The following is an 11823-nucleotide window of genomic DNA, read 5'->3' as shown; positions in this document are numbered from 1 at the left end:
GGGCGAGAGGAGAGGCACCAGGCCCGGGGGCTGCAGCTGCTCCCTGCCGCCGGGCCGCGCGGGGTTGGGGGCCCCGCCGCGTCTCTGGGCCCCCCCGCCCCGAGCGCTCCCGCGGCCGTGACTTAACTCGTAAGGGCCTGATACCGTGGAGAGACGGCGGGGTCCAGTAACCCCTCCTTCCTGCGAGGGGAGCCTGCAAGTCGGACTTCAGTCGGGGTGTTCTTAAGCCCTGCCTGGGTTTGGGCTCTGCCTCCGCGGAGTAAGCGGCGGCTGCGGCTCCCAGACTTGGTCGGCCTAGTAGTAAGGCTTCCCCCATAAACCTTGAGTGTTATTAAAGAAGAACCTTATGGTCGGAGCCAATGACAGCGGCTCTGGGCGACTCCATTTAAGCTTACGTGGGTGGGAGCAAGTTAACTCGCTAAAGCAATCAAAGAAAAGCACATAGAGGATTTGTAATAATCCGTGATGTTTTGTGTCGGCAGAAGCACAGGAGCATGTTCAAGTTGACTGGTAACTTGATGATGTTTAGAAACTTAACTGAAGACTCGCTTACACTGTTACCAGTGAATCAAATAGATTTTGGATTGCTACAAGCTCCTTCTGTAGGAGCCTTTTGGGTAGATATGGCTAATCTCTGATTCACTGGAGAATGAGAGCGTCGACAAGGTAGGTGTTGCAGAGATCAGGACCTCGAGGAAGACCCCGAGTTATAATGGAAACCTCCAGGGTACTGTAGCAGAAGTCGGTGCTTGAGAAGTGTACATGAAAAATACATACCCCTTGGGTGGAAAGCTGCCTAAAGGTAGTCAGTCGAGACTTCATGTTGCTGGGGTGCATATGGAGAATGCAGACAATTAAGTTTTTCTTCTGCTGTAGTCAAACCATTAATTTGATGGTGATGTGCTGGCAAAACCCTATTATAGTTAAAGCTGAAGAATCTTTTTAATGTACATAAACTGTCAGAAGCCCTGGAGGTGCTTTCATCCAGCTGGAAACTAAATTCTCTTTTGATGGTAGGTGTTTATAAGTCTTTCAAAGACCTATTTCAATTTTCTATCAGCAACTGCTCAATCAAACTTGTATAAAACAATGCCTGCAGCCCCATCTAGGATACAGTTGTATTCCTTGTTTGCTTTCCTCTTGGCCCTAGCATTCCCTTCTTTCCTTTCCCCCCCTCTCCAAGAGGTCCGGCTTACCTTGACTGTGAAGAATGCGACCCTCTGACTGACAGTGTCAAGGTCTACCTGCCTGCTGAGCCTTAAGTATCTCTTAAGTTCCTCTGGAAGGTGGGAGACATTCTGAGGAGACCTTTGATTCAAGGCTTCCTTTTCAAATGGTCTGTTAGATTTTGATATCAAGGTGTTAGCTCCTTTTTCCTTGTTTTTCTTGGGAAAGTGGCCACTGTGTTCCTTAGAAAACTTGATGTTACTACCTGTGGAATGTGTCTGTGTAGCAGTGTGTCTGTGACCCTCTTCAGAGTGTGCAGCTGTAGTTCTGCCTAGTTTCTGAGGCTCAGACAGTAACTCAGAATACTGCAGTTTTGTCTGTGTTTAGTGCTTAATGACAGTGTTGCCAGATCCAGCAGTTTAAGGCAAAATAATTGCTCAGGGCTATAGTCAGTTTTGGTGAATTACTGGTTTAACTTTAGGAAGACTTGGCTGGCTGGCTCATTCTTACATGGATAGAAGACCTGGGTGGACTGCATGAGGTTTCTGACTATAACTTTTCCATAGTAGAGATCAAGGAAAAAAAGTCAGTACCTATTTCTCCCCCCCCCCCTAGAATTTGCTTAGATTGGATTCCTAGGGAAATAAATGTGATGTAATGACACTGTTTGTACATTTCTCGTAGAAGCATGAGCCTTTTGATGGGTCTCAACCATGTTTGGAAGAAGGAAAGAGTCTTGAAGGTGGTTAAGATCCTGTTAGTTTTTTGAAGTTCAGCAGTTGGGTAAAGGGATCTAAAGGAGCTTTCCTCTGAGAGGAAGCAAAGAGATAATTCAATGCAAAGTGTTCCATTTGGCTGTAAATTTTCCTTTTAGTCCCATTGACTTGGGTAACTTGGTTGGTAGCTTAGATTAGCCATGGTTCTGCTGATTCTCCTCTGATCAGAGTGTGGGAGAGTGGTTAAAAAGACATGAGTGTGGGGATGTGCAGCTCTAGGAAACCAGGCTTTATTTTTTTCCTCTTTATGAAGCTTGGAGCACTTCGAATTTGTGAGCGTTTTGTAAAAAGCTGTGGGATCTGCAGTTTTCTGTGATTTTAGGACTACTTTTTTTTTTTTTTTTTTTTTTCCCTCTAGAAGAGTAAATCACGTATGTTCATATTCCTGGACAGTTCTGAAGTATAATAGATCTATTGTGCCCATTATGCAGAATATTCATTAAGTGCAGTTTAATTAGAGATACTTCATGTAAATATGGGCTAGGTTTTCCAATCCATTTCCTTGAAACAAACCTGTCTGGTATGCTCATTTTCTATCAATAGCAGTTTAAATGTCTTTTATTATTAAATTTTTGAACAGCTGCATACTTCAGAAGGAGAGAGGAAATTTGGGGCATAAATTTTTAAATAAATCTCTTTGTAGAGATCAAACGAAGAAATGCAAAACTGAAAACCTTGCAAGAACTTGGTGTAGAACAGGCATAGGTATTTGAATGGGAAGCTTCACAAATGTGGCTTTAATCTTGACTGGAAACCCTTAAGCTGAGAGCTGTAAATCCAATGGAGGGGAGGAGGGAAGATGGGAACAGAAGTGTGTCCTGTAAATAACTGGTTTGTGTTGAGCTTTCTGGAATCCTACTTTTTTGTTTGTTTTTAAAAACTGAGAAGAGTAGCAAGACTCAAAGTTGCCTTAAGTTTCTTTCCATAAAGAACATGAAACTTATGCTAAACTTCTTTATCGTTTCAGATGTTGGATGAAAATAACCATCTTATTCAGTGTATAATGGACTATCAGAACAAAGGAAAGACGTCTGAATGCTCTCAGTAAGACATTAATCCAAATTTACTATGGACTGGGTGTATTTCCATCGATCACCATTTTTGATTTGTTTAGTTCACCTTGTAGGAGAACTGTGCTGTGAAGAATAGAAGAGTATTGCTGCAGATACTACACTTAAATTTTACTTTTTTATTTGACATATGGCTATCATTTCAGTCACTGAAATGATAGCCATATGTCAATCACTCTAAGTTGATGTCATGATGATGATGCTCATAAAAATGGGGGCTGTATAACCAAAACCTTTTCCCTCTGCATTGTAATTGCACTTTGGGAAAGAGGTAGTTTTCTTCTTAAACCTTTCAAAATCATGTAGGAATGGACCTTTCGTTCTGATGGCATATTTAAAAGCTACCTGTTTACCACTTGCCCAAGAACAAACAAGCTTGTCTTAAAAGCTTGGCTTGCCAGAATATCCCGTGTGGACTTGCTTGTCTACTGGGGTCTCTGGTCACTTATCTGAGAGAACTGTTAAAGTAGTGAATTTTTAAGAAAAAAATAGTTTCCCATTTTTTTTCTGGCACAGGATGATCATGGTACCCTTGTAATCAGACAGATACTCAGCTAGGTGACAGATGGGGCATCACAGTGTGGCTCTTGAGCCCTTGTTAAGACAACTGGTAGTCTGTGAGCAGGAGGTGGAGGTCATAAATGGTGGGTATTTGTGCTTTAAGGGAATGTTTTTAGTAGCACAGTTACTGTATTAAGCTGTATGCAAGCCAGTACTTACGTATTCATAATCTGTTCATGCTTTCAAGGTTATTCTTGTGACTGTGGGCTAGTTGTTGAGACCTTGGAATGTGGTTCTGTAGCAGAAATATGATGCCATAGCAGACTGCCAAAGCTCGGGGTCCTGATGAAATGTTTGCATTGCTCTTGGTCATAATTCACATAAATCTATGACATCTTGCATCTAGGAACATAATAAAAGGAACTCTCTTTCCCTGGGATTTGTGATGGAAGTTACACTGAACAGACACACACGCACTCTGTATGTCTCCTGGTGACTTTAGTTTGGCACAGGAAGTGAAACAGGTGAAAACAGTGTCTCACAGCTTTAGATTTTCATAGCAATACAGAAGCTGTAGAGAAAATACAGGCACAGATTGGATAGAGACATTGGAAGAGATTGGGTAATAAGTAAGCATGAGGGAGAAGGCTTAGGATTCCTAATAATGATACTCTTGTAAATGTCATGAATCTTTTTTTATTTAGTTAGCTTTCCTTACATGTGTAAATGAAAGTAAATTCTGATGTTACTGTATTCATGACTTAAGATCTGTTTTGCTTTTATTCTGATAGATACCAGCAGATGCTGCATACAAACTTGGTTTACCTAGCAACTATAGCTGACTCCAACCAGAACATGCAGTCTCTACTACCAGCAGTAAGTACAAAGTAGTGTAGAAGTAGGGAATAGATTTTGTTTGGATTCCTGGAGGAAAAAAAAAAAACAACGAACCAAACAAAAATGTTTGAGGCAATGACCAAATATTAAGCTCTGATTTATTGTACAGTGAATACAAGATGTATTGTCTCTTCATGCTGTTTGGGGGTAACTTCAGTGCTTAGGTCTTGCTCAAGATCTGTCTTGTTTAATTGAAGACTGGTAACCTGTGCACTGCATGTTTGATTCAGTGTATCTGGCCTGTGTCATAGACAGTCTTAAGTTGTTTGTTTTTTTTTTTTTCCTCAACTAAGAGCACTAGTGGTGTGGCTTTTAGTCAGGTCCCACAACAGTACTCTGTTTTTCCTCTTATGTTAAGGAAAGGCGGGGGGAAGATGAGTTTTTTGTGGTTTTTTTTTTTTTTTTCTGGAATATCATCAATTCTTTTGCTTCAGTGGAACAAGGTTGGGTAAATCTTTGCTTTTCTGTACTCTAGGTGAGTCTCAAATTCTTTGCCTCTCTCCTGTATCAGAAAGCGATCTTTTTTTAAGGCAGATGATGATAATATGCAAGATACAAGGTTGCACAGGCTTAACTTGAAACTTAACCGCATTGCTTTAAAAATGAACTGTTTCTTGGATAATACTTGCTATCTTTTTTTTTTTTTTTTAATCTGGAGATTTTCTGAGTTTTTATTCCTGAACTCTTTATTTTATAACATTCCTCAAATTTTTTCCCCTTCCATTGTACATAGAGCACTAAGGAAAGATGTATCAAACATTAAAATAGCTTGCTATCTGTTTGCTTTTTGTGATAATTGGAAAGCTTGGGGAGTTCATTGTGAGTAACGCAAGGAAGTTCTTTGTTTTTTGGTAATAAGACTTTTCTTGAATTAATATAGTCTTGATTCATTTCTGTAATATGAAGCTAAAAAGAATGTCTATAAAACAGCCATTCCTAGATACTAGTTTTCACCAACTGAAATTGAATTACTTTTTCTTTGGTCTCTGGAGAAGTGTTCTCCAATCATTGCTGCTAGCGAAGCATCCTTTCAAGTTGGTACCTAGAGGACTATAGAAACAGTGCTTCATTATGTCCAACCTGTTGTGCCTGTAGAGGCTTCTCTTTTTATAAATCCATGCTTGTAGCTGAGGGGGCGGGAAAGAAATCTTGAAGAGGGCTGTGTGTATTACTCAACTAATATGTTTTTGAAGGCTTAATTCATATCCTGGTTCTGATGACAACTGGAAATTAATTTGACCTTATCCTAGTCCCTGGTGAACAGCCCTGTTCTTAAAGTTGAATGTGATGACATTCTCTTCTTAAAAGAAAATGAAGATAGGACTGGGAAAGGCTTTAGCAGATCAGGACTGAAGTACATTTCTGAACTTCAGCGTGAGGAATATTTCACAGTAGTGAGAAAATAGCATAGTGTTGTTTTGTTTGGGGGGTGAGGGGAGAAGTCCCCCTTGGACAACTGAGGGGGAAATAAAAAAGTAGCTTCTTGGTGTTTGTTTTGAACTAAAATACAGAGTAAAAGTTAGATGTTCAGTCTACCTAAGTGTAGATGCTCTGAACTACCAAGTCACATCTTTTTGAAGATTTGCCTGAAACGTGGTAACATAATCAGATAAAATTACTTTCTGTTGAGGCTTTTAGAAAAATATTCTTCAAATTCTGTCTTCCCAACAAATTTTAGCCAGAAGAATTTGAGAATGTGTTAGCTACTGCTTTTTATTCAATTCAAGATAAACTACTTCAGACTGTTTCCATTTATTGGCTTTCTGTTTAAGAACTGATGAGGTTCAAGTTGACTGGAAAGTATTATGTTCACCATCCTTTTATGTCAGCAGTTGAGCAGTCTTACTAAATTCAAGGGTTGTGGGTGGCAGCAGTTAAATATGGAGCAAGATACTGTGTGTGTAAACATCTACTATTTTTAATAGTAAAATACATCAACTTTATGATACTACCCATGTGACTTAGGAGGGCTTGAGTCTGGATAGCTCCTGAAGCTGGATGATATCTGATCCCTTTGTATCTGGAAGATTGTTCCCTTAGTAAGCTATACTTTTGTTAAAATTTTATGTTGTTTCTGTTTTAATGGGGTTAATAGGTTCTCAAGAAATTTCACAATTTAACTATTAGTTCTTATAAAATGCTTCATGTGATAAAATGAGATTGAAAAGAGAATACTGCTGTTAAGATAGCATTCACACTAAACAAAAGAGATAAATGGTCAGGTTCCTTGAAGTTTTTAACATAAGCTAAAATGACTTGAACCTGATAATAGCTTTGTATCCTCTCACAATACTTCTTAGACTTCATGTTGTTGGGAAAAATGCTTGTAGTCAGCTTCTGTGCCTCTGTCTCCATCTTTTAGAATATGTTATTCTAATTAAAATCCTTTCAGGAAAGTGTGGTATTACCTGTAATGAACAAGATAAATCTAATAGTAAACAAATTTGTAGTGACCCAACTGTTAGGCAGAGAGATGCTATAAAGGGGGCCTGGAAGTGAGGAAACAGTGAAACAGGTGAAGCAAGCCTTGCAGAGTGTGGGCGAAGGGAACTGGGAAGACTTTGAAACTCCAGTGTCATAACAAAGCTTCTGTTGTCTTTGTATGCATGGTGAATTTACAGTATTAAATTGTGACTTCTGGGGTAAGAGACCTTCCTTCACATCAGAAGACAAAAGTAGTGAGGGGTTAATCTTCTTGAGTCAACTAGTCTTTTCTCAGCCATGTGAACAGCAGCATTATTAAGGGGGTGGGGCTGTTCTAGAGTGTCTTCCTAGCTGCACAAGTGTGGTGGCTAAGTCCACGTGTGAGGTTGATGCAGCTTTTTGCTGCCTCTGTCTGAGTTACGGCAGGTACTCTATTTCTTGGACAGCAGTCAGAATTCTACTTAGCACTACCACGTAGGATAAGCTAGCTTCCCCAAAAGGGCTTGTACAGTGAGGAACACAACGTTTTTGTGTTCTTTTGATTTTCATTGTTGCCACTTCTGAGGGAGGCAAGAGCAAAGTATTAGTCTCCTTGAACTGTAGAGAGCAAAGATGCAATTAAAGTTTGTTGCTGAGGCTTCCAAGAGAACCTCCAAAAATAGTAATGAAGTACTGTGTGCATGAGTTTCTAAAGACATGAAATATCAAACTGCAGAACAGGCATCTTATCCTCTCCCACTTTTATTTGTTTTCTTGAGTGGTTTATTGCAGAATCACAGAATTGTCTAGGTTGGAAAAGACCTTGAAAATCATCCAGTCCAACCATTAACCTAACACTGACAGTTCCCAACTACACCAGATCCCTCAGCGCTATGTCAACCTGACTCTGAAACACCTCCAGGGATGGGGACTCCACCACCTCGCTGGGCAACTCATTCCAACACCCAGCAACTTGTTCTGTAAAGAAAGGCTTCCTAATATTCAGTCTAAACCTTCCCTGGTGCAACTTGAGGCCATTACCTCTTGTCCTGTTGCTTACTACTTGGTTAAAGAGACTCATCCCCAGCTCTCTGCAACTTCCTCTCAGGTATTTGTAGAGGGCAATGAGGTCTCCCCTTAGCCTCCTCTTCTCCAGACTAAACACCCCCAGTTCCCTCAGCCGCTCCCCATACGACCTGTGCTCCAGACCCTGCACCAGCTTCGTTGCCCTTCTCTGGACACGCTCGAGTCATTCAATGTCCTTTTTGTAGTGAGGGGCCTAAAACTGAACACGGGAATCAAGGTGTGGCCTCACCAGTGCCGAGTACAGGGGTCAGATCCCTTCCCTGTCCCTTCTGGCCATGCTATTGCTGACACAAGCCAGGATGCCATTGGCCTTCTTGGCCCCCTGGGCACACTGCTGGCTCCTGTTCAGCCGGCTGTCAATCAACACCCCCAGGTCCCTCTCTGACTGGCAGCTCTCCAGCCACTCCTCCCCAAGCCTGTAGCGCTGCTGGGGGTTGTTGTGGCCCAAGGGCAGCCCCCGGCATTTGCCCTTATTGAAGCTCCTCCAGTTGGCCTCAGCCCATGGCTCCAGCCTGGCCAGGTCTCTCTGCAGAGCTTCCCTGCCCTCAAGCAGAGCAACACTCCCACCCAAGTTGGTGTCATCTGCAAACTGACTGAGGGTGCCCTCGATCCCCTTGTCTAGATCATCGATAAAGATATTAAACAGGAGTGACCCCAAAACTGAGCCCTGGGGGACACCACTCGTGACCAGCCACCAACTAGATTTAACTCCGTTCACCACAACTCTTTGGGCCCTGCCATCCAGACAGTTTTTTCCCCATCAAAGCGTGTGCCCAACCAAGCTGTGGGCAGCCAGTTTTGCCAGGAGAATGCTGTGGGAGAAAGGTAAAAAGGCATTTGCATTAAAAACTCATTGCAAACTATTGAACAAAGAAAAAAAATGGGTTTTTCACTTGGACATTTTCCCTCCCCCATATGTTTTCATCTTGCCAAATTTCTAATTTTTGCCAAATTTATAAGATGCTGTTGTGGTTTGAGCCCAGAGGGCAACTGAGCACCTTGCAACTGTTCACTCACCCCTTCCACCCCCAGCCCTGTGAAGGAGAAAAATGAATCAGAAGATTGGAATGGAGATAAGGACAGGGAGGTCATGGGCAGGAGACAGGCTCGTTAGGGGCGGAAAACAAAACTAACATCAATTACACTTAACAGACAGAATGGGACAGTGAGAAACATTACCATATCTTAAAAAAACGTCCTCCCATCCCTTCCTCCTTCTGGGCTCAGCTTTTTTCCCAGTATCTCTACTTCTTCCTGCAGTGGTGCAGGGGATGGGGATGCAGTCATTCTACTGCTTCCTCTGAGGTGGTGATGGTAAGCAATCTTGTGCATTCTTCCCCCTTCTCCACGTGGCATCCCTCTCAGGGCAGACAATCCTCCACAAACTCTCTCCACTTAAGTTATGCAACTTGCCTTCTGTCAGCATGCAGAGCACTTGATTTCAGTGTGTATTTCACAAAGGTAATGGAAATAAATACTTATGGTTATTGCTTCTATAATGTACCAGTCTTCTTTTCTATTGACAGTGCCAGTTTCTTCCAGTAGCAAGCTAAATTCTGTATGAAGTGACTTTCAAGAAAACTCATTGTGTCTGAGTAGTAATGTTCACATCACATTGTTTATTAATATCAGAAAGGTTATTAATTTTTTTTTCTTGAGATGCTTCTTTCAAAACTGATGCTTTTTGTAGGACTTGTGAAATCCCTTATGTATGCTGTTCCTGAACTTGTCATAGAGATTAAGGCAGAGTCCGTGCCCTTTTAGTTACAAAACACTCCTATGTAAAATGGTGACTGTTTCATATAAACACCCCACATCAACAAACACCGAAATGCTGGTTACTTTTGAAGAAACTGCTTGTCGTGATTTAACCCCTGCCATCTATTCCCTGTTCCCAGTGGAATGGGTAGGAGAATCAGAAGAAAGTAAAACTCAGTTTAATAACTCAAAATATAGTAATAATAAGTTATAATAATTATAAAGGAAAGGAATATAATAAAAAGAGAAATAGAACCCAAGAAAAGAGATGCACAGTATAATTGCTTACCACCTGCTGACAATGCCTGACCATTTTGTGCACCTTACTTGCTGGCAGAACATGGGAAGCTGAAAAATCCTTAATTTAGGATAAGTGCTAGTTAGCAACAACTAAAACAGTGTGTTATCAATATCATTCTCAGACTAAATCCAAACCACAGCGCTGTACCAGCTGTTAGGAGGAATATTACCCCAGCTGAAACCAGGATACTGCTTCAAGAGGTAGAACCACTAAGCAGCATTACTAGCACTGACTAAAACTTCTTTATTGGAAGATGGGGTTTGGGGGGTTTTTTTAGTTTGTTTTTTTAAAGCTGCAGCATTCAGGTGGCTAAATAGGAGTCTTCAATGAAAGAATGGTTTTACTCAGTGGAAAACCTCATATGTTCAATACTCTTCAGTATTTTTCAAAGGGGTAGTGTTCAATCTATGGTTTTAATGTACTTGTGATGAGATTAGTTTGTAGAAACGAGAGTCTTAGGAACTGAACAGCATGCTCTGCTTTTTTAGTAGCCTTCATTTTGAATACAGACGTTGTCTGAAATATATATGTTAACTGAATTATCTTGATACTGTTTTTCTTGAAAAAAGCAAGATGGCATAAGAAAAGAAAAATATGGTTCAGTTTTAATAGCTTGAAATAAAATTTGCAAATAAAACTCCTGTTACTGAAGACAAGAGGAATCCTAAATTAATAAAATTCTTGTGTAATTATGTTCCAAATGTCTGAGAAATTCTGATATCTGTGGTAGTACAGCAGAGAGTCTGTTTATGGTATCTGCTTTTGTGCTGATCACAGCTGGTATTGGTCTTTAAACCTCTGGCTTAATTCTGTGTATACTGAAATGTTAGTGTGTTGATTAAATTACTTTTAAAGCAGATACACAAAGCGGTATGATGTCTTATTCTGCGTTAGTCTTCCGGAACACAAGTCCATGCCAAATTCAAGTTCAGCTATTTGTAAACTGAATTAATAGAGAAGAGAGCAACAGAAAAGTTGAGCGTTTCCTGTCAGGAGGACAGGAGAGAGCTATTAGTCAGAAGTGGAGCTTGGATTTCAAAGAATAGTTGCTCTGCCTAAATGTTTCTTAAACAGTTTTCAAAAATCATAATAATTTCTAAAGACTTTTTAAAAGAGAAACATTAGGTAGTAGATTTTTTGGAGGAAGGGAGGAAAGATGTTGCATTTCATACCTACCATATTATGCAAGTACACTCCAAGGAACAACTTCCCTGCTGCTGTTCAAATGAGAGGCAAGTAGAGCCCCTGTGGTTGGGATGGGTAAAAGAAATTAAGCTTCACATTCTTGTACTGTTACTAGAGACTGTCAAGCTACTGCAAATCCGTAACTGATGAAAGCTGATCTATTTGTGCTTTTATTCTCCTTAAAGAACACAATTTCTTAAATTGTTTCTTTATCCCACTCTTCATACTTTACTTTGCATTTGCTATGTTGAGTTTGCATAGCAAAAAGTATTTCCTGTGTTTTGTGACCAAGGAACACGTGAGGTAAGCCTCCTTTGGTAATAGCCTCTAGCCCCCATTACTTAGGCTTTGTCACTAAAGAATGGCAGATGTGGTATATTTAGGTTCATGTTGTTGTATCACATTACTCCTAAGAATTCATTAGTGATCTCAGAGACTCACTGCTTTGAACAAAATTGTAAATAAAGACTTTTCCTGAAGTTGTACAGTATTATAGGTCCGCTAGAGATGAGATTTAATTCTTTATTGCTGGCAGTAGCCTAGTTCTTAGGAATGACTGCAATAACCAGTTATAAAAGCAATGCATTATGATCTAGTTGTGTAAGTGGTTATAGAGAGGTCTAGTGTGTCTTGTATCACTTCATTGTCTTTGCTCCAAGGCCAGCATGTGATTATCTGT

The 11823-nt window shown here is 40.6% G+C and overlaps 1 protein-coding gene across 4 annotated transcripts in view; it reads left to right on the top strand.

Moving 5' to 3' along the window:
* Positions 1-2910: 2910 nt before the first annotated feature.
* The window catches only part of SS18 (SS18, nBAF chromatin remodeling complex subunit), a 43084-nt gene continuing 34171 nt past the window's right edge, over positions 2911-11823 (top strand). For all 4 annotated transcript variants that reach the window (XM_026842848.1, XM_026842846.1, XM_026842845.1 and 1 more), the window contains exons 1-2: positions 2911-2987; positions 4306-4390. In XM_026842848.1, coding sequence (XP_026698649.1) covers positions 2911-2987; positions 4306-4390 — 162 coding nt within the window. The remainder of the gene's footprint in view (positions 2988-4305; positions 4391-11823) is intronic.

The sequence above is a fragment of the Athene cunicularia genome (assembly GCF_003259725.1).
Source record: "Athene cunicularia isolate RWA chromosome 2 unlocalized genomic scaffold, athCun1 chr2_part1, whole genome shotgun sequence".
NCBI lineage: Eukaryota > Metazoa > Chordata > Aves > Strigiformes > Strigidae > Athene > Athene cunicularia.
This window is presented reverse-complemented; position numbering and strand designations above follow the sequence as displayed.